The sequence below is a fragment of the Gracilinanus agilis genome, chromosome 1 (genome assembly GCF_016433145.1).
Source record: "Gracilinanus agilis isolate LMUSP501 chromosome 1, AgileGrace, whole genome shotgun sequence".
Lineage (NCBI taxonomy): Eukaryota > Metazoa > Chordata > Mammalia > Didelphimorphia > Didelphidae > Gracilinanus > Gracilinanus agilis.
The window spans coordinates 478,240,072-478,262,989 of NC_058130.1; the positions used below are offsets into that span (position 1 = coordinate 478,240,072).

Consider the following 22,918-nt stretch of genomic DNA (forward strand, 5'->3'; position numbering starts at 1 on the left):
ATGGGAATCACTACCACTGGAGGATGTAAGGGAACATGCAGCGTACATTCACGACTCAAAACAAAAAGAGGCAAGATTAGCTAGACAATCTGAAACTGATAAGGATGAAGTGATAGCTGATCTGAAACGACAATTAAAGCAGGCAAAATGGGAGAAAGAAATAGAGGAAGTGAAGACTTTTGCTCTCCAAGCAAGTAGGAGTCAAAATCAGTATAGGCAACCTACTAGCAACACCCAAAGAACAAAATTGTCCCCACGTTGCTACCTATGTGAACGGATTGGGCACGTCCTTTGATTTTGTAGATTTAGGCAGCAAATAGATTTTTCCAGAAATGATAATCAAAATCAAAAAGACAGAGGCAACAGAAAGACCTTCAATAATTCTTGATGGTCTAAGAACAACAATGAATCAAAAAGAAATGATGATAACAAACATGATGGTGNGATGGTCTAAGAACAACAATGAATCAAAAAGAAATGATGATAACAAACATGATGGTGCGTTCATGCATGTAAAAAATTTGCTCAATCCCCTTCATTAGATGATATGGAAAAATATATTCAAGTGGGAATGAAACCTAAGAAGTCATTATGAATCGAGATTCCTGATTTAAAACCTTCTAATCAAAGTAATTTGGGTGTGGCAGAGTCTAATCTAAGTGAGGAAAGCAAAATGGGAAATCTGGGCAAAACAGAGTAACTGTCTAAAGTAAGCGACACAGAAGATAAACATAGATCTGTAGATAATAGAGTGGCTGAGAGGTGGCAGTGGAAGGGGTGTGGAGAATGCTAATAATCACACAGTCTACACTATTGATAAAATTTACCTTAACCTTTAGTGTCATAAATATGAGATCCATGTCCATGTAGTGAATAGAATGCTGACTTGGAGTCAAGACCTGAGTTCAAATTATGCCTCAAGAACTTATAGATTTATGACCCTAAGACCTCACATAACCTCTACAAAGCCTAAAATTTCTTGATCTGTAAAATTAATATTACAATAATATCTGTAGTATTTACCTCATTGGATTTTTATAAAGATCAAGTGCATTATACAAATGTCTGTTCATTATTATTGCCCCAGCTTGTGATTTCACCAGCATATGGACTTTCCACTAAGGAATCACCCTCTACCAATGGGAGTCATCCTTTCCTCTACAGGTGTATCATTCTTCAGATATGTTATCTAGAGAACTGATGGGTCGTGATTTCTCATGTGCCCAAGGACTCAGGAAGGACTTCTATTCTCTATCTTCCTGACTATGAGGCTAGTTCTCCACCTGAGACACACACAAAGATGCAGTGTACAGCATTCGTATATACATAAGGATACATAATATTCATATAAAAGACAACTATAAAGTAAGTTATTTAACATTCATTTGGCAAATATAAGAGTAACATTTCTACTCTCTTTTAATTCCAGTTTTTCCAAATGTCCATTTTGATTACATAAACCTAAGCCCTTTTTAGTGGTCTCACTAGTCTATAAGTTCCATGATGAGAATATCTTATACCTGGTTGTCCTCTGGTTCTTAGCACCCAGTTCTATTACCGTGGCTGTTTAAAAAATATAGACAAATTGGTTGTTCCATATGTCATAGAAAAAGGTAAAAGAAATGGATTCTTTGTTTTTTAAATCCTTAGCTTCCATCTTAGAATGACTACTGTGTATTGGTTCCAAGGCAGAAGAGTGGTAAGAGCTAGGCAATGGGGGTTAAGTGACTTGCCCAGGGTCACACAGCTGGGAAGTGTCTGAAGCCAGATTTGAACCCAGGATCTCTTGTCTCTAGGCCTGGCTCTTAATCCACTGAGCTACCCAGCTGCTTCTTGACTAATTTTTTAAAGATGAAAATAAAGGAAACCATAATCTTTTTGCTAAGCAAGCTAAGGATAGATAGAATTTGCAGTATGATTCATTAAAATGCATATTATGAGATCCAGCCACCTATCTGCCCCCTAAGAAATGGATATTTAATAAAAAGGTATAAAATTATTTTGTTGTTGTAGTTCAATAGTTTCAGTTGTGTCTGACTCATTGTGACTCCATTTGAGGTTTCCTTTCTTTTAGAGGGTTTTCTATTTCCTTCTCCAGATCATTTTATAGATGAGGAAACTAAGGCAAATAGGGTTAAATGACTTGCTTAGAGTCATAAAGCTAGAAATGTCTGAGGCTAGATTTGAACTCAGTTTCAGGGCCATTGAGTTAACTAGCTGCTCTAGAAAGACTTTTAGATAATATTTATTATTACTGATTTATCAGACAGCCATGAAATTTGTTGTTAGACTAATGACCTTAAGACCAAGTAATGTCAGGCCAACTTTTCATCTCTAAACTGGGGACCTAACCATTTGGGGTCTCATAATTTCACTCCATTTAAAAACTGCGTTCTATCTCCGCCATGGTCCCAAATCTACTGACTCGATAAAAGCAAAACAAACAAAAAACCAACTACAACCAAAAATAAAAAGCAAAAACAAACCAAAAAAAAATTCTCCAAGACTCTTTTTATTCACTACATATTTTTATTTACTATCATTATACATTTATAATAAGCATGGCTCCTGTAGTTCCATGATTTACACATGACACTTACAGGGGAGAAAGAGACATTGTCATTTGGGGAATTTTTTCTTGCACATTCAAATGCTTCTGTACTGACCTACATGATTATTTAAGGTTATACCCTCTTACTGCATTTAGAGGATTAATTCATTCTCCCATAGATGGCTCTACTATCTTCCCTTCATTTAAGGCCAAATCGAAATGTCACCAGGATCATGAAGTCACCTCTGAATATCTTCTCTTCCCCAATCTTCCACTCTCCCAGAATCTGAAGGTGATTTTTACCTACTCAAAACCTATTTCTATTTTGCCTAGACCTCTCCTTTGCTCTTTTCTCCTTTCTTACACACAGTTATTGCCATTCATGTATTTCCCCCAATAAGATCTTTGAGAACAAGTTCTGATTCACCTATCTTTGTATCCCCAGTGACATGTACAGTGCACAATAGGCATCTAATAAAATTTTAAGTTTAATACAATTGCATAATAACAATATTTTAAAAACAACAACATATTTGAACAAGTCCTAATTGGAGGAAAAGGATGCAATATATTTGCTTTTTTTTTTGAATCTGCTTTGTATTCTTTTCAGCCTACCATTTTTTTATAGCACAGAAGTGTTCAATTGAACTCTAAAAGACTTATTTCACATTTTTTCTTTATTAATTCCTCAGAAGTTTTGAGAGAGCAACCATGAAACACATGCCTTGTTATTTATTATAATTACATTACACTTCAAAAAGTTAATCTTTAGATTATTACCTGAATATTAAAAATTTTCCTGCAAATATGGTAAATTGCAGAATATAAAAAAATTATAATGTGATAAGTATTCTTATCACATTGTAGTTGATAAGAATGCTTACCAGGCTTCTCAAGGTCTTAACTTTCATCTGATTCTACTGTGGATACATGCACTTCTTCCATATTCAGAGGCCATTCTAAAAGCAGTAAAGATTTATGAAGGAAGATGCCTAGGTAGAGTATAAATGAGAATGCTGATTAGTTTTCATCTAAGAGGTTTTTTTAAATGACTATGAAAGTAGCTGAATTTAAGCAATTATATTTGGGTGAAGAAACCACAAAGTGTAGATGGGAGAATGAGAAATAACTTCTCTGATTTAGCTTGATAAAATCCCATGTTATTCCATAAAAAATATCTAAAGGACTAACTCCAAAATAATGAGCCAGGGGATGGTAAAAGGTCAAGCCCTTTGGGATAATTAATTTCTCTCCCAGTGTGATCTAGTCTGTTGTAATGTATATTAAATGGAAAAAGAAGGCATGCTTTTTTTTTCCTTCAATTCTTAACTTAATGAAATGCCTTTATGACTTTTTCCATTTCTCCCGTCACAGATTATTAGATTCAGCATAGCCTCGCAGGTACAATGCATTAGTTTCCGTCAGATACACTGCTGCTAATGACTTTCTTAGCTTACTCAAGTACAAACTTCTTGAACTGATATTCATCAAGGCAACAACTAACTTTTACCTATTCATTTATCTTTGGGATGAAGGGCTTTTAAAAGTTCATTGTACCCAATATTCCCAGTGGTAGTGAGAAAAAGTTCAATAAAACTTGATGCATTCAGAACACTGGGGAAATCGTCCAATTGTATTTTAGACATTAAAAAAAATCCAGATCCAGTGAAAACATTTTTTGCTAGCAATTTATCAGATAAAATACTTAGACCAGCGGGCTTAAAAGCCTCTGGAAAAAGTTGGAGAATGTGATGAGCACACAGTAGATTTATCTGATCAATCTACTAATCTTGTAATTTTTACGGAAAAAATGGTTTTAGGAACTTCAGCTGATGTGACTAGAATGTCAAACATCCTTGGTTATGTTTGACATGATCAAGTTGCCATCTATATTATTCTGAGTGAGAGTTTTCATGTTATATATCTGGCCAATAAATGTCTTCTAATATTTCTTTATGAGACATTTCATTTGTTTTGAACTTGATATATCTTGGAATAAAGGAAAACCCATTACTCAAGTCCCTACTATTCTTTGTAGATTTAATATCATAGGAAATAGAAGGTACTACTATGATGTGGCACTGGTAGAAGGAAATTATATTAAGAAATATTTTATTTGATCATTCATGCTGCGATGATCATGGGAAGTGGATAAAATATATCTTTATTTTATTAGGGAGGTAAAATTCATGTACAATAGATGAAGGAAATCGTTTATGTGTCTGCTTTTGTACTATAAAGGAAATAAGTAATGCAACTGCTTAATTTTCTCCCAGTAAAATGTGGGGCACTAACTTGAGCTAACATTTGGGTTTGGATCTAAAAAGAGCACAAATATAAAATATCAGAGAGGGCACCTGGGTGACTTACTGGATCCGGCATCAGGAAGATCTGAATTCAAATATAGTGTCAGATATTTACTAGCTGTGTGACACTGGGCAAGGCATTTAACCTCTGTCTCAATTTCTTCATCTTCAAAATGGGGACAATAATAGTATTTACATTTCACAGGGTAAAATGAGATAACATTTGTAAGGTGTTTTGCAAACCTGAAAATATTAACTATCATTATCATCACAAGGAAATAGAATGGAATGTTCTCACACAACATATAGTGGAGACCAAAGACAGTGTTAAGAAAAGGGAAATGAGTATTGGAAAAAGGTGGCTAGAATGTTATTTCTATGGCTATTATGCTATTTTGAATATCTCTTTTACAAAAGCTATTTGGAGAGACTTTGCATTTTCCAATAAGCTAGATGTAATTCTAGTTAAAATGATCTTTTAAAAAGTCACTTGTAGCAAATTTTCAACTGCCAGACCATAAGCGAATAATTTTTCATGACTAGCTGACAGATCAGTAGAACTCCTGCTCTTTAAAAAAATAAGCACTAGAAGCATGCTTATATATGCACCTCTCTTGGAAGATATTTTATTCATCATTACTATAATTTTTCTTCTGGAACTGTAATAGTATATCATGCTTATTAATACTGTTTTATCTTTTTAGACTATTATACAAGTAACTGTAATGGTTACTAGTAGTTCATTTAAACTTCAGGTTCTCTAGATGATTGGTATGTTAAAACCATTTAAGTTATTTGGTAAAAAATATTTGAAAGTGAAATTTTATTTGGTATTTTTTAGTTAGTACCGTCAGACTCAGAGACATAGATACCCAATTATCTTAGGAACCATTTTCTGTCACTAAACTATAGATCCCCCTTGACTAATTTTCTAAGTTATTTTCCTTGTTCTTTTTTCATCGCCACCAACCTAAGCCTTAAGAAATTCTGACCTTACTTCCTGTCTTGTTAATCAACAAATTCTCCTTAAATTCAAACAAGAGAGAATCATAGAATTTCTGAGTCAGAAGAGAGGTGATCTTGCCATTATAATATCCTAGTCATCTGGCCTCTGCCAAAATACTCAAAAATGAAGGAAAAGCCTCTTATCTCCCTTTGCAGCCCATTTCACTTTGGAATAGCTGTTAATTGTTGGGAAGATTTTCGTAATCATCAAAACCAAATCTGCTTTTAATTAGGTTTCACAACTGATCTTGGTTTGGTCTTCTGGGGTTTAGCACATGAAAAAGCCCTTCAAATACCTGAAGACTGATATCATGGTTCTCTCTTGACCAAGGGAATGGTCTAAGGTTCCTCAATATTAGCTGTCCTCCTCTAGATGTTTTCCAGTTTATCAATATCAGTCTGAAAATTTAGCACTCAGAACTGAATGCAATACTTTATTTGCGATCTGAACAGAACAGAGTACAGCAGAACTGCCAAGTCTCAGGGTTTTGGAGATGACATTCTCTTAACTGAAGTGCCCAACTTATAGTCAGTACTTAGTAAATACTTGTTGACCTAAGATTACATTAGCTGCTTTTCTTTCAAGTTAACCTATAACTCAGTGAGCTTGCTGTTTACTAAAATCCTGAGGTCATATATTATCTATGCTGTACCTAAGAAACTATTTTGAACAAGAAAAGAAAGGATCCTTTCCTTCCTTCCTTCCTTCCTTCCTTCCTTCCTTCCTTCCTTCCTTCCTTCCTTCCTTCCTTCCTTCCTTCCTTCCTCCTCCCTTCTTTTTTATTCATTGCCAATATAATGAGAAACCTTAGACCATTCTGTATGATGTTCATGGGAAGGAACTTCATGTTTCCTTTGGTCAAGAGAAGACTGACTCTTAAGGAAATTTTAAAAAAGGAATTCCTACGAAATTAAGGGTAAGAGTAATAATATAAGGTGCAAAGCTTAAGATGGTCTACTTTATATAGGCATAGATAGAGATGTTCTTCTTTTGAACTCTGGCTTACTCTTTATACATGTTGTCCTTCCTTCTCCTCTCCATATTTGGTGTGGACACAGAAAGGAGAGAAACAAGTCTGAGCTACTTCAGTCAAACTCATCTGTGAAAAACAAAACCAGGCTGAGAACTCTCTATTCAGCAAGAAAATGGTGACAACTTTGGAGGGATACACTCATATATATTAATCCTTGCTGTAGCCTTTCCCAGTTCATTTTGGAGTAGGAAATAGAATGAGAAAAAAATGAAATGAGGAAAGCTATTTTCTGAAAAGAAAAAGACTTTTAAAAAAGTCAGGTAGCTCAATTATAATCCACACATTGAAATGAACTTGAATCATTCTTATTGCAAATATGAAAACCTAAAATATGTTTCATGCCTCACTGACCTAGATTAAGTAATTAAATGTTGAAGATCTGACTATCTAGTATTTATTTTTAATCCTGTCCTGTAGGTACAACAATTTAGTATTCTGAACTCCAAATCAGGCTGTGTGGTCTGACAAAGGTTGCTCCTTCTGAAAAGTCCTCCAAAGTGCATACTTTTCTTTTTTATAATTGAGAACTCTCCTAGATGATTCAGGATGTATGAGTAACCATCACATCAAGCAACAAGCACTTGCTATGTATCTAGTCTTTACCTGGCACTCTGCTAGGTGGTGGGGATACAAATATAAAAGAGAAGGGGCAGTTGGGTAGCTCAGTAGATTGAGAGCCAGGCCTAGAGACGGGAGGTCCTGGGTTCAAATCTGGCCTCGTACACTTCCCAGTTGTGTGACCCTGGGCAAGTCTCTTAATCCCCGTTGCCTACCCTTACCACTGTTCTGCCTTGGAGCCAATACAGAGTATTGATTCTAAGACAGAAAGTAAGGGTTAAAAAAAAAAGAAAAAAACAAACAAGCATAAAAATGTGGCATTCGCTGTCCTCAAGGAGTTTACATTCTACTATGCTGGAGATGACATATTTACAGATGAGTAAATACAAGATAGGGGTCAGTTCAGTGGCACAGTGAATCAAGCACCCAGCCTGGAAATAGAAAATAGATCTCTCAATTCAAATCTGGCCTCATATACTTACTGTGTGTTTGAGTGACTGGGCAAATCACTTAACTCTGTTTGCCTCAGTTTCCTCATCCATAAAAAGAAGAAAATGTAAAATGAAGGAAATGGCAAACCACTTTAATTTCTTTGCCAAGAAAAACCCAAATGGGGAAGAGTTCCTTTTTTCTTTTTTAAACCTTTGCCTTCCATCTTGGAATTGATACTATGTATTGGTTCCAAGGCAGAAGAGTGGTAAGGGCTAGGCAATGGAGGTTAAGTGACTTGCACAAGGTGACACAGATGGGAAGTGTCTGAGGCCAGATTTGAACCCAGGACCTCTCATCTGGCTCTTAATCCATTGAGCTACCTAGCTGCCCCTATAAAGAGTTTCACAGAACTGAAAGGCCTCAACAACAATAAAAAAATACAAGATATAGGAATAAAGAGTGGATGTGTGATTTCAGTGGTCTTTGGAGGAGCTTCTCTGTAACTTATGGTCTTAGAAAGTTGCTTAGAGTACTGGGCAGTGAAGTGACTTGTCTGAGGTTCACACAGTCAGAATGTGTGAAGTAGGTCCTAAAACCAAGTCCTTACTGGCTCTGAGCCTTCTCTGTTCCACTAGGCAACACTACTTCTTAACCTATAAACAGAATAAAAGGCACTGTAACTTTTTTTATGAAGGAAAACTAATGAATTAGAGAAGACCTTCTGAGGATACTCTTGTAGCGAGACAGAATTTCTAAGAGATGGATATTTATTGATGAGAACATTCCACGGATGGGACACAGCCTGTTCAAAAACCACAAGGCTGGGAGATGTAATGTTAGGTGTGGAGAACAGCAAGTAGGTCAGAATTAATAATGTGTATGCATTCAGTCTGAAAAGGTAGGTTGGAGCTAGTTTGCAAAAAGCTTTATAAATGTAATAAAGGCGTTTTTATTTTTTATCATAAAAGTAATGGAAACAAGACAAATCTACTTTTATTATATTGGGCTATTCCAAATATAAGTGTTTCTATGTTATTGCCATGATATGAATAGCTGTCTATACACAAATCTAGATGAGGGATTCTTAACTTTTTTATGTTATTGACTACTATGGCAGTCTGGGAAAGCTTTCCTCAAATGAATGAGTAAAATGTATAAAATAAAATTCATGGGATCACAAAGGAAGCCAATCAGATTGAAAAATAGTTATGAAAAAATTTTAAAAGCAAGCTCAAAAACACTTGGTTAAAAACACCTGATCTACATGGATAATCTACAAATGGCTGGTGTAAAAAACACCAAGTTTAGAGATTGTTACTCTCAAGATTGATTTTAAGTTTCTAAGTGCTACTCTCATTTTTTTTACCATATCCTTTGTTCTTATACTTGAGTGTTGTATCTTTTGCTTACCTATAAAAAGGACAATCATCTTTAAAAATTCTGTAGGTTTTAACTTTTCTCTGAGCATTTTAACAGCTTTGTGGCTAACCATCACACCTCAACTGAGATAAACGCCAGAGAATCCCTCTCTCTCTATTTATATGTTTGTGTGTATATATGTATATACACCATATATTACTTAAAGGATGTTAGACATAAGAAAAGCCCTCATAAATAATCTTCTGCTGTGACAATGCAAGGTATGGGCGAAGTAAAAAAAAAACAGTTAAATCACTTTTACTCCTTGATCCCTAAGAAGTATAACTTTTAAAACTCCATTTTACTTAAAAAAAGAAAAAAACAACTCAAATCATGTAACCATGGAAAAATATTCTAAAAAAACCCAACCCCAAAGCCTTTGTATTAACATTTTCATCACTAGCCTTTGAGAGTTTTAAGAAGTAATTTTTTTTAGTTCCATTTTGCCTCAGCATTATTTTAGCTAAATGAAAAACAGCTTATCATTTCCTAACCCGCCTCCCTATTCAAAGTGAATTGTTGGACCAGCAGATTATCTTTTTGTGCTGGGTTTGAGGGGGAACTTTTTATTTTATTTCACTATAGGCTCTGGTTTTATAATTTTGTCTTTCAAACTCAGAGAAAGATTCAAATTTACATTTCTATCACAGAGATCCTCAAGTCACCAAAGCCTTTACCTGTTTGTTGTTCAAACCGCACAGAAAAATTGTAGCCTTTATTTTTCTTGTCCTTATACACAAATTTTATTATTTTTTCCAAACTTTATTTTTTGAAATAGCTGCCATTTCTCTTCAACTTCTGGGTTTCTTTTCTTTTCTTTCTTTTTTTTTTTTTTTACATATAGAAACGGCACTTTGGGAAAAAAATATAACTTTTATATCTTCCCTTTTGGTCTTCTAAATTGCCTTGAGGTGTGGCTAACTTACTTAGACCACTTCACGTTTGCATTTTTATCACTCTTGGGAAGGAATAATACAGAACCCTTGAAAAGCAATAGACCAGAGTCCTGACTGATATAGTAGTGCTAAGTGGTTTTCTGTGACCTTCTGTCATTTTTTTTTTAAACCCTTACCTTCTGCCTTAGATACATAGTATTGATTCTAAGGCAGAAGAGTGGTAAGGGCTAGGCAGTAGGGGTTATGTGACTTGTCCAGGGTCACACAGCTAGGAAGTGTCTAAGGCCAGATTGGAATCTAGGACCTCCCATCTCAAGGACCTCCTCAGTTTCCTAAAGACACCTCTTTGAATTATCTGACTGAGTCGGAGAAATAGTACTATTTAAAGTAAAAATTGTGGGTATCCCACCATTTGAAAATAAAATATTTGTTATAATACATATATATGTATATGTATATGTAACATAAATAACTCCATTAATGTCTTACTATAATAGCTCACCATGGAATGAAGGTCATTTTTGGTTCTTGAAGGCTGGCATGTTTGAGAGTAAACTCTTGTGGGTCCCTAGCAAGCTAGAAAGTTTTCACAGACAGAGGATGGTTCTGCTACTTAAAGACCAGAGGGATAAGCATTTATTAAGTGCCTACTATGTACCAAGCCTTGTGAATGTACATATAAAAATGAAATAGTTTCTTTCCTTATAGGGCTTACATTTTGAATGGTAGAACAAACTGAACATATAATTTATTTAAAATAAAGATATACAGGACATGTAAGTAAGCATTAGGTCTACTGAGTCTCATGAAGTGGGAGTAATCTATAAATGTTTGCAATGTTAACGAATGCATCAATTTAACTTCTTTAAAACAAGTAAAAAGGATAAAAAGAGTGAGGAAGGAGTACACACTGGTGAGTGTGATTGCTGAGGGACTAGGGAGAGTGCAGTCCCTGGCTGTTGCCACAGAAGGAGATGGACTGTTTGCTTGCAGTTGCAGTAGCACAACTTTCTGGAGGCTCTGGTTGGAACACCTAAGAGCAATCATGTACTAGGATTTGAGAGATCAGGTACATGTCTGATCTTGCACTATAAAAACTACAGCTAATAACTATGATACTGACTGTAAATGGGATGAATTCAGCCTTGAGAAGAAAATGGATAGCAGAAAGGATAAAAAACCAGGACTTCACAATATGTGGTTTACAAGAAACATACTGAAAATGAGAGACACACATAGAGTGAAGGTAAGGGGCTGGAACAGAATATTCTATGCCTCAGCTGATCCAGAGAAGACAACTCTGACAGAGTTGGGGTTAAAAATAGATATACTTGGAAAGGATGGATAGGGTAAATATATTATGTTGGGGGGAGTATGATGTATAATGAAGCATTATCAGTATTTGACTTGTATTCACCTAGTGATATAGCATCCAGATTTTTAAATGAAAAATTAAATGAGATATAGATGTAAATAGATATAAATATAGATATAAATAACAAAGCAATAATAGCAGGGGATTTTAATTTTTTCCTCTCGTAACTAGGTAAATCTAAACAAAAAATAAGAAAGAAGTTAAGGAAAAAAGCCTTAGAGGAATTAAATATAAGAACTTTTGTACAGCCCATACGCACCTGCATGACGCAAGTAGTAAATCTAAGTCTGAGCATACACATCATCCAAACATAATTTCTGATGGGACAACAATGGTTTAGAGAGCATAAATATTCTCACAAAGTCATATTTTAATATTCAACATACTATGGAGATAATCCTGCATTCCTGAGGGGTTGTGGCATTGGAAACAAAAGTTCCAGTGGGTGTGACCATGCTGGAAAGACTTAGTTTTAGAAAGGGTATGGCCCTGGCAACAGAAAGTGTCTGCTTCCTAAGGACACATCTAATTAAATATGGCCATAATAATGTATGTTAACTGAGAACCATATGAGTTAAGTCAATCAAATTAAATGCTGATAAGATCATGGAGAAACAGGCCTAATATTACATTGCTAGAGCAGTTGTGAATTGATTTTTAGAAAACATTATGGAAATATATGGAAATATGGAAATATAAGAGCCATAAAACTGTTCATGCTCATTGACCTAGAGATCCTATTGCTAGGATTTGAACCTAACAACATCATTTAGAGAATAAAAAGCTATTTATGTACGAAAATATTCATGGAAGCTTTGTTTGTTATGCCAAAATAATTGGAAATAAACCAAATGTAATGACTTAGAGAAATGGCTGAATAGATTGTGATATTTGGATGTAATGTAGTGCATTATGTTATTAAAAATAACAAAAATTAGAAATATAAGGAAAATAAAGGAAATATATGAAGAGATGAAAAGAGAAGAAAAGCCAGTAAGAATAATACATACTATGATTACATTTTAAAATTGCCACAAAATCAAGAGAAAAATATATCAAAGTAATAAAACAAATCCAAAGGAAACTCAAAAGCAGAGGATGTTTATATTAGCACACAAATGATTTACATAATTTTAAACAAATTGTAACCAATGTGGAGTTTGTGGGTTTGCACATAATTTTTTTACATATTTGTTTATCTAAATGTTGTTTGCAGTTACTAAATATATAATTAAAAAAACAAACAGAGCTTACATCTAATCAGAATTTCTGCATCATAATGCACATGTACAAACTGCCAGAGGATGTTTTAAACTACCTCATGGCTGAACAGGACAAGGATAGTGGCCAGTGGCACCACTTTGTGATTAAAGGTTTTTGTCACTACTTGCTGGACAAAAGCAATTGGATGTCCCATTAGCACCTCAAGCTCCATATATTCAAAATGTATCTCATCACCTTATCCTCAAAGTTAGCTCTTCCTTCCAACTTCTGGACTGTATTTTGGTGAATGGAATGATCATCCTTTTGGTCCTAGAGTCCTGAAGCCTAAAAGTGTCATTCTTATATCTTTCCTTCCAATCATTTCCCCATAGCCAATTACTTGACAAGTCCTATTGATTCTATCTTCAGAATAATTATTGCCTCCTCTTCATTCCCACTGCTTTCACTCTCATTCAGGTCCTTTCACGTCTCACCTTGATTACTGTTGTAATTTCTCAATTTGTTTACTTCCCTCCAGTTTCTCCTTTCTGAAACCTGTTCTGCCCACAGTTGCCAAGTTAATTTTCTAATGCACATGCCATAGTCCTCCAAAATGTTCAGGGTCTCTTTACTGCCATGAGAGTAAAATGCAAATTGACATATAATGGTCATTTTCCAGACTTACTTCATTCTACTTCCCTTCACACAATCTTATGTTCAACCAAAACTGGACTTATATCTTCTCTTGTATTTTCCTGTTTTGGGGCATCACTCATGCAACACCTAAAATGCACTCATTCACAACTATTTCCTTGATTCCTAGCTGAAAATAATTTTTCTCTTCTTTCAGTGTGTTGTTTTATTTTGCCTTATATTGCAATTGCTTGTGTATATACTAAATCCAATATATTAGATTAAAAACTCCTTGTACTTTTTCAATCATTTATCACAAGTGCCTAGCAGAGCATATTGCAAGTTATCAATGACTAAATATTTGTTTAATGGAAATGGATATCTTTAAAAATATTGTAAATTTATATGAAAAGAGTTCACAAAGCATCATAAACTAAAATATTATATTTTCTAAAACATGAGAATGAAGATAGCACAGGCATTATTATTTCCTTATTTCCTAGATTAGGAAATGAAGAATCGAATGTTTCTTTCAGAGTTAATATGTTTTGAAACTGGGACTCAGATTCAGATTTTTTTGACTCCAAGTTTCATTATGTTCCCATTATATCATGCTTTCAATTTACTTCATCTGCAAGTCTGAATTGATGGTTGAGACTTCTTTTAAATATGCGGAGATGTATGACCATTTTGTAAGCTCAGGTAATTTACTATTTATTCATGATGGCCTCATTATTACTCAGTAGATAGTTTGTAGGCCAAGATATTACTCATTCTAGCTTGACAATCTAATCCTTCATGATTAAGTCTTATTTTGATTGTGTCTAGTCAGCAAGAAAAGGAATAATTAATCACAAGCACAATTCATAAAAGTTAGAATTCTTTTAGCATCTTTAAGTCACTGAATTTTTTTCTCTGTCTATAGTTTACACTGCAAAGTGAGATGACAAAATCTAATTCATTTTAAAAAATTAATTAATTTGTTAGTTTGCTTGTTACTTTGAAGTTCCCAGATATCTCCTTTCTGTTGCTTCCTTGAACTAGAGAAAACATCATCTAATAAAAAGCATATATAAATATATAAAATTATGTTTTGCTTGTTTCTACCTCTCAGTTCTTTCTCTGGAAGTGGGCATAGGGCAACGGCATTTCTCTTGGCCTGGCTTACACATATCCCTGTTTTTTTACCCTTTTCAGGGATTCGGTTGACTTCTGAGGATTCATTTAAACCTCCAAATGGAGCTGGTTCTTTAATTTCTTTTTTACCTTTTCAAGTTTATGGGAAATATAATAAATGTGCATTTTAAAATATTTGTTATATTTCCCATAAACTAGAAAATATATGAGAGTTTATGGGGTTTGAAGTGTAATCAAGAATCTCATCTAACATTCTTCTGGCAGTATTTTTAATATTATTTTGAGAGTTTGGAGTGCCTCCTTCCCTTTCCTCTCTCTCTCTCTGAATCCTATTCATCAATGAAAAATCAGCTCATGCTATCTTTTCCATGGAGCCTTAAATTCTTTAGTGCATCTTATTTTTGGTCTTACACTGGTTTAATTTTTGTTTTAGTCTTTTGATGTCTTTTATAGTTAATTCTCTTCTTTTGAAATGTACACCTTGCTTTCTAATTTCTCAAAGTTAGAAAGTTTGCCTTAAACTGATTTACAGTTTCCACTGTGCTCTCCACATTCTTTTGCCATCAGTAGATGCTTGGTAAATGATTTGATCGATTTATAAAAAACAAGTGTATGGTGCTGGTTTAAGAGATCATCTTAAGTTGTTGTCATTGTCATAGTGTCATTGTCACCTCCTCCTCCTTCTTCTTCTCTTTCTTCCTCTACCACTTCTTCCCCTTCCTTCCTTTTTTCTCCTCTTCTTCTAATTCTTCTTCCTTTTTCTCCTCTACTTCCTCCTCCTCTTCCTCCTTGTTCTTTTTGTTCTCTTGCTCTCATCATGATCATATCATTATCATCTGAATTTGTCAAATCTAACCTAAACTGCAATTTAAGTGCAATGCATTTAAAAGATATCATCTTACAGGGGGGGCAGCTGGGTGGCTCAGTGGATTGAGAGCCAGGCTTAGAGTTCAAAGCTGACCTCAGATACTTCCCAGCTGTGTGACTTTGGGGAAGTCACTTAACCCTCATTGACTAGCCCTTGCCACTCTTCTGCCTTGGAACCAATGCATAGTATTGATTCTAAGGTGGAAAGTAAGGGTTTAAAAAGGGGGGGGAAAGATATCATCTTACAACCCCCCCCCACAAAACTTCTGTCTTCAAATGCAAAACTTTACAAAAGTTTCTAAAATTGAGACCTAGTGGATGTAAATATCATCCTGTTGTCCTATCTGATATTAGAGTTGTCTTGAAGATGCCTTCAGAAGATGAGCTTACGTTGCAATACATTTAATCAATTTTATAAATTGGTTATTTTATCTACCTGTGCAAATAGTCTCTAGAATATAAATATGTAATAATAATAAAACACAATGATTTGCTCTATGAATGTTTCAATTTGCACTCCAATGAGAAAATGAAAATGAGGTTATTATTAGCAATAATAATACAACTCACATTTGTATAGCACTTTAAGGTTAGCAAAGTCTTTTCCTTACAATACTCCTCTAAAGCAGGATGTATTTATTGCTATTCAGTATGGTTTAGTGGAAAAAACACTGAATCTGGAATCAAAATATACAGGCTTCATTCCTGGTTCTGCCACTTCCTGCCTGTGTGACCTCAGACAAGTTATTCCCATCCCAGGGATTTCCTTCCTTCATATATTAAATGAGGAGTTTGGAACAGATTATTTCTAGGGTTCCTCCAGGTATTAGATCTGTGACCCTAAGATCCTATGTAAGGTAAATTCTGGACTGAGAGTAGTTGGCGGAGCTCTGAAATTTAGAGAATGTGAATTTTTGAGTTAGAATTGACATTTTCTAGTTAAGTATCTTGATTTTATAGATGAAGAAATTGATAATCCATTTCTTGGAATCTTTTCTCTACAATATCTAATATTCTTCTAGTACTACAAATTCTATGTGATCTAATCAGGGGTGTGCTGGAGCTTAGATAGTTTTATGAAATTTCCAATGTGAGCATTTGCACTTCAGATATAGGCAAATATTACAGATTAGGGTTTGACTTATTATTTTGTTCATTTTCAAGCCTTAATAAAGTGATGGAGAAAATGTTAATAATAGCAATTAAGTTTAAAAGTCTATTATTTGTGTTCCATCCTGCCCCTCTGCCAAGAACCAGTTGTTAAACATTTACCAGAACATTTACCAAGGTTTTGAACCCAGCTGTTTTCTAGATGAGAAGTGGAAATCAAGGAGAGGTTAAATGCCTTCCTAAAGCTTGAATAGTGAGTCAGTGTCCTCCTGGGGATTCAAATGCAGGTCTCCTGACTCAAGATCAATATTTTCCAGGAATAAACTTAAATAATAATGATGTACTTATTAAATGAACATTGACTACCCAAACAAACAGCAATAATAATATAATAGCTAACATTTATATAGCACTTTGAGATTTGCAAAGCACTCTACATAAGTTGTATTATGCTTCAAACAACTCTATGAAATAGGTGCTTTTATTGTTCCCATTTTTCAAATGAGAGAATCGAGGCAAATGAAAGTTAAATGATTTTCTTGGAATTATATTCCTAGTAAGTGTCTGAGGCAGGATTTAAAATCAGGTCTTCCCAACTCCTCACCTGGCACTCTAAGCACTGTGCTACCTCTTTGTCTAGAAGACACACTTTCTTTACACTCCCTTCTTTTGTGTTATTAGACAAAGCCTTACACTTTTTAAATATATAATGCTAAGATTAATAAAATCAGAAAATAAAATCAGCATCATCAACAAGTGTTTCTGGGTTTCAAGTTGTATGCATGGCAATGGTATAAATAGGCATAAAAGTACAAAGGTAAAAGGTGAACATAACTGAAAAGAAAAAAGATGAAACATTAAAATGAGAGAAATCATTTAGCCTGAAGAAGAAAAAGGGAGGTGAGAATCTCAGCCTTGGCTTGAAAACAACAAGTATACGAGGCACGGCTGCAAACAGCATAATGGCAGTCATCACAGTCAGGGACCAAAACAAATTATCTTTATCCACAGTATGTGAAAAATCATGCCAGCCACATAGGATTTTTCAGCCTTTCTCAGTGAAAGTGATGGCTCCAGTCAGTAGCATTATCAAGGACGGGAGTAAGCAATATATCTTTCTGCATATGGTTAGGTTTTTTCAAAAATGGTTTATTAATCCATAACTCATATACAATTTCACTGACTAATGAGCAGTTGCATTCAGGGCAGAGAAATAGTAGGAGCAGACAGATGTATGTGCCAGTTGGAATTTGAGTTCCTTTTTCTTCAAATAAAACCCCTATTCTTTTTTAAAAATCCATACCTTCCACCTTAGAATCAATATTATGTATTGATTCTAAGGCAGAAGAGTGAAGGGCTAGGCATTAAGGGGTTAAGTGACTTGCCCAGGGTCACACTACTAGGATGTGTCTGAGGTCAAATTTGAATCCAGGACTTCCCATCTCTAGGCCTGGCTCTCTCAATCTACTGAGCTACCCAGCTGCACCCCCTATTCTTCTTTCAATAAATATTTATCATTTACTATTTCAAGGCACTATTATGGTTAGGTGGCACAAAATCCTAGTCCTAGAATAAAGAAGATGTGCATTCAAATACAGTTAGTTTTCTTGCTTGTGGACCTGGGCAAGTTAATCTCTGTCTGCCTCAATTTCCTCAATTTTAAAATGGACACAATAATAGCACCCACCTTCCCAGGTTATTGGGAGGATAAAATGAGATCTTTGGCAAAGTACTTTGCAAACCTTAAAACGCTATATGAATGCTAGCTACTATTAAAATACATGTGAATAAGAGACAAAGTTAAATTGTATTAACTCTGGTTTTAAAATAAAAAAGGAAAGGACTTGGAAATCCTCAAGTTATTTACACGAACACTTTATATACTAAATATTTAATTCATACCAGCTCATTACTTCCATCTTCATCGAAGTCCTCCTCTATCCCATCAGTCATTTCTTCTCCATCTCCATCTGCATCTGGTCCTCCTTCAATAGGTTCTTCTGTAGAGTTATCTGCATTCTCTGACACACATTCCTCTTGGTTCAACTCTATGTTATCTTCCATTTGCTTCTTCTGAGCTTCTGAGGGAAAAGAGCAAATGGCTACCTTTCACAGTTAATATTCTGTTCTGAGGAACCAAAAATACTTGAAGCAACATATTCCATAAAAAGTGGCACTGCATTGAGAAAAATGTGAATTCAATAACTTTTTTTTAGATTTCTAGCTTGTGATTTTGTCATTAAGTAGGCTTGAATATGTCATTTATATGCAACCTCATTTAAATCAATTCACATATTGTATTTTTAAATGTATAACTTTTAAAACTCAGAGAAACAAAATAGTAGAGTTGGTGGCCTATGAGTGGGAAGAACATTTTCATAAAACAAACAATTTTGGCTTACATATATACTTATAACATTTTAAGTATAATCTTTTAGTTGGATAGGCACCTTGGATACGGTGAAAGCAAAATAATGAGTAAAGCTGACATACAAAAAAAATAAATAGTAAACATAATGAAAAAGGAGCACATAGAAAGGCCAGACCTAAATGAGAGGCACACAAAAACATGTTGCAGTAGCTAAAGAATACATTGGTAGAAATGTTAACTATTTTTGTTTTAGAGTTCTTTGTGACCCTTTTGGAAATTTTCTTGGTAATGATACTGGAATGGTTTTTCATTTCCATCTTCAACTTATTTTACAGATGAAGAACTAGGCAAACAGGGTTAAGGGACTTGCCCAGGGTCACATAGCAGTTAAGTTTCTTAGGATAGATTTAAATTCAGGAAGATAAATCTTCTTGACTCTAGGCCTGGTGTTCTATCCACTGTATCCACTGTATCATCTAGTTGCCCCATTTTAGCTACAGAAATCAATCATCATCATCATCATCATCATCATCATTATCATCATCATCATAGCATAATTTCATGATTTATTATCTCATTAGAACACTGCAATAACCATAAAAGGGATAATGTTATTATCCATATTCAACTGATGGAGAAATTAAGATGAAGACAAATCAGTGTTTCTTTCTGGAGATTTTAGTAGAGTTTTCCTTTTCTTATTTTCTTTTTGTTTATTGTCCCTCTTCCAGTTTCATCTTTAAATGTTTCACTTCTATTTTAGAAGAAAATATCCATAATATCTAGGTGAGGTTTCTGTATAGTTTACAAATCTTTGCCCTTTCTTCTTTTTATCCTGTGTCGTCTTCTCTAACATTCTGTGCTACCATTCAAACCATGCTCACCTTTACTTTGAAGTCATTCTTAGAAAGTATAATCTTAATTTAATTTGAAGGGTCACAATGAGTTTTTCATAGGATTTCTCTGCTTCTGCATCCTCTAATTCAGTGGTTCCCAAACTTTTTGGCCTACTGCCCCCTTTCCAGAAAAAATATTACTTAGCCTCCTGGCAATTAAATTTTTTTCATTTTAATAGCAATTAATAGGAAATATAAATGAGCCTGTGGCCATCACAGCCTCCCTAGATCGCTGCAGCACCCACCAGGGGGGTGGTAGCGCCCACTTTGGGAATCACTGCTCTAATTGATGCTGAAGTGTGAGCTTCAATTATCATCATGGTAATCTGCTTAGGTTCATAATGAGCACTGTAAGGTAAGATTACTAAGTGACTGCTAATATGTATTAAACATTCATCATGCATTTTCACATTGAAATTCCACATGCTACATAGATTAAGCTATAAAAGATATATATATATATACACACATATATAAATTGGGAAAACAATCCATTATAAAATTATATTTAATAAGAAAACAGGTTACATGTATGTTTATATAGTTTCAATGAATTAAATATATGATCAAAAAGCTCTTTAGGGGGAAGGGAGAGGGCTATATTCACCACCTAGTGAAGCCCCAAAAGATTCTAAAGGAGAAATGAATAGTTGATTAAATTGATTTAATGGTAATAACTCCTCTTCTCTGTATACAATGTGGAATTTTATGCTCTGATGAAAATGCTAACAAGCATAGTATTTATATAAACATTGATTATAGTTGGAGATATGCTTTTTTTAAAAAAATGTTTGTCCCTTCTATAAATTAAGGAGAAAGATGTAGGATGGAATCCATGGATTTGGTTAAAAGGAAAGTGTGCATGCATGATGCAAGGTCATCTTAAAATCCACTAGATCAACAATTCTATTCTTCTTTCCTTTCAAACATTTATATGGCACATAGATACCAAAGACTATGTTCTCCTAGTAACTGAATTTTGTTTAGAGGATTCCTTTATGTTTTGCCTAATAAATCTCTAATCCAATCGAGCTCCTTGAACTACCCTGTAGTTGGTGGAGAAAAAAGGACTTGTATTTGTTTGTTACTTTTCACTTCATATACATTTAGCTTTAAAAGAATGTCAGCTTACATAGTAGTTAAAATATATATATTTTGGTAATTAAAAAGCCAAACAAGAATGAACATAGTGAGGCAAGTAGGGTTAAATGACTTGCCCAGGGGTATACAACTAGTAAGTGGCTTAGGCTGAATTTAAACTCAGGATTTCCTGACTCCAAGACCAGCAGTCTATCCACTGCACCACCTAGCTATCCCTCAACGTAGGACTTTTTATGCAAAATATATACAGGTGCTATGTAGCCAAAAGGCTTAGAAGAAATCCTCCAGTGTTTTGGTCAGGACTCCTTTGTGGATTTATGGGAGGATATTTAAAAGATTCTCACAGATTGAGAAAGCGTTGATGGGCAACAACACGTATATTAGTAGAGGGCGAATCCACAGAGGAGACAACATGCGGCATACTGAACTGAGAAGTCATCCTTCTTACATTTGGAAGCTATGTGACTCTGAGAAAGTCTCAGAAAGACCCAATATTATGAGTCTCAGTTTCCCCATCTGTTAAATGGGGATAATAACTATATTACTTACTTCCCAGGCTCACTATAAAGTTCAAATGCTATAAAGTTAAGATTACATGAAGTGCTTTAAAAATTTTAAAAAGTTATATAGGGAGTCCCAAAAATCTGAGGGCAGCACTATGCTTTAGCATATTAAAAAACTCTACTGAGATTTTTGGGATAACCTAGATAATTGCATCATTATATAATATAATACAGTATTTTATGTCCTATATCACCATCAAATTGTGGACCTATTGAAATACTGCAATCCTGATCCATACAAAAAACACAGGAAGGTTTGTGTTAAGTTGAATGTGAACTGGTTAGAAATTGTGAATTTGGGGCTAAAAAAGTAGGAGTAGAAGCAATATGTCCTCTCTAAATAAAACAATAAAAAAAATTCCATGCGCCTCATGGTTTCTCACCAGAAAAAGGATGGGTAGGGAATTGCATCGTTGGAGGGAAAACTCAACATGGAGTTCTAGGGTCTGACTTGCGTTAACCTCCAGAAAGGAAATTCTCTGGTAACCAAATGATGACAAGGTCCATCAAAGAAATAACATATAAAAGCATATCTAATTTATTAACATCGTGGTGTGTAGCTTAATAAGCACTTTTGCTCAAGAGGCATACTGGCATGATAAATAAAAATGACTATGCAGGATGTCAACTTTCAATTGAATAAACATATTTCCCTTAGGGATAATTGACTGCATTTACATTGACTAAAAACTAGTAAAATGTTTTAGTAATATATCTTTTCCATCCATAATTAATAAAAACACTTTGATGTGGTTTGTTTCCTCAAAGCTCTATGACAGTTTCCATCTTTCCTATTTTAAAAAATGTAACAAATTTTTTTCTTAAGGATATATACTAAATCATAGTAGGAAATAAAAAATTTAGAAAACACATGATTCTTACCAGGCATTGAATATATAGTTTAGTAAAAGGATAGGCATAAATATCTAGTATTGATCACTATGATACTGAAGGTTACATAATATGTACATAAGTACAAAAAATGTGCCAAGAGAGATCTTGTGGGGAATGTTAACAACATGGAGGATCAGTGAAGGCCCCATTGAAGCATGTCAATTGATCTGAGTTTTGCAGAGATGGGCAGGATTTCAATATATTTAGGAGTGAAGAAATTCCAGATATAAGAGATCATGATCATGAAAGTATAGTGGAATACCTGTATGGAAAAAGAGTTTGGATTGTGTGGGTGGGCAAATTAGAAATCTAGAGAATATTTCTGAACAGAAAAGCCAGTGCTTAGGTGAAATTATTCTGGTAGTGGTATAAAGGACCAATTAAAGAAGGGAGAAGAGAAAAATGGAAAATTATTAAGAAAATGAATATATGAATGACAAAACAGTTATTAAACATTTACTATGTTCCTAGCATTGTGTAAAGACATAAATAGAAAAAAATTAGGGAAATTCCTTTTTTCAATGATGTTATGATCTATTCTGAGGGAAACAAAAAGTTCAGATGGAA

The 22,918-nt window shown here is 34.4% G+C and overlaps 1 protein-coding gene across 1 annotated transcript in view; it reads right to left on the reverse strand.

The window, feature by feature from the left end:
• The window catches only part of RALYL (RALY RNA binding protein like), a 572,389-nt gene that overhangs the window by 148,896 nt on the left and 400,575 nt on the right, over positions 1 to 22,918 (reverse strand). Inside the window, exon 8 of the mRNA XM_044682437.1 lies at positions 18,429 to 18,628. Within this exon, the coding sequence (XP_044538372.1) occupies positions 18,429 to 18,628 (200 nt within the window). The remainder of the gene's footprint in view (positions 1 to 18,428; positions 18,629 to 22,918) is intronic.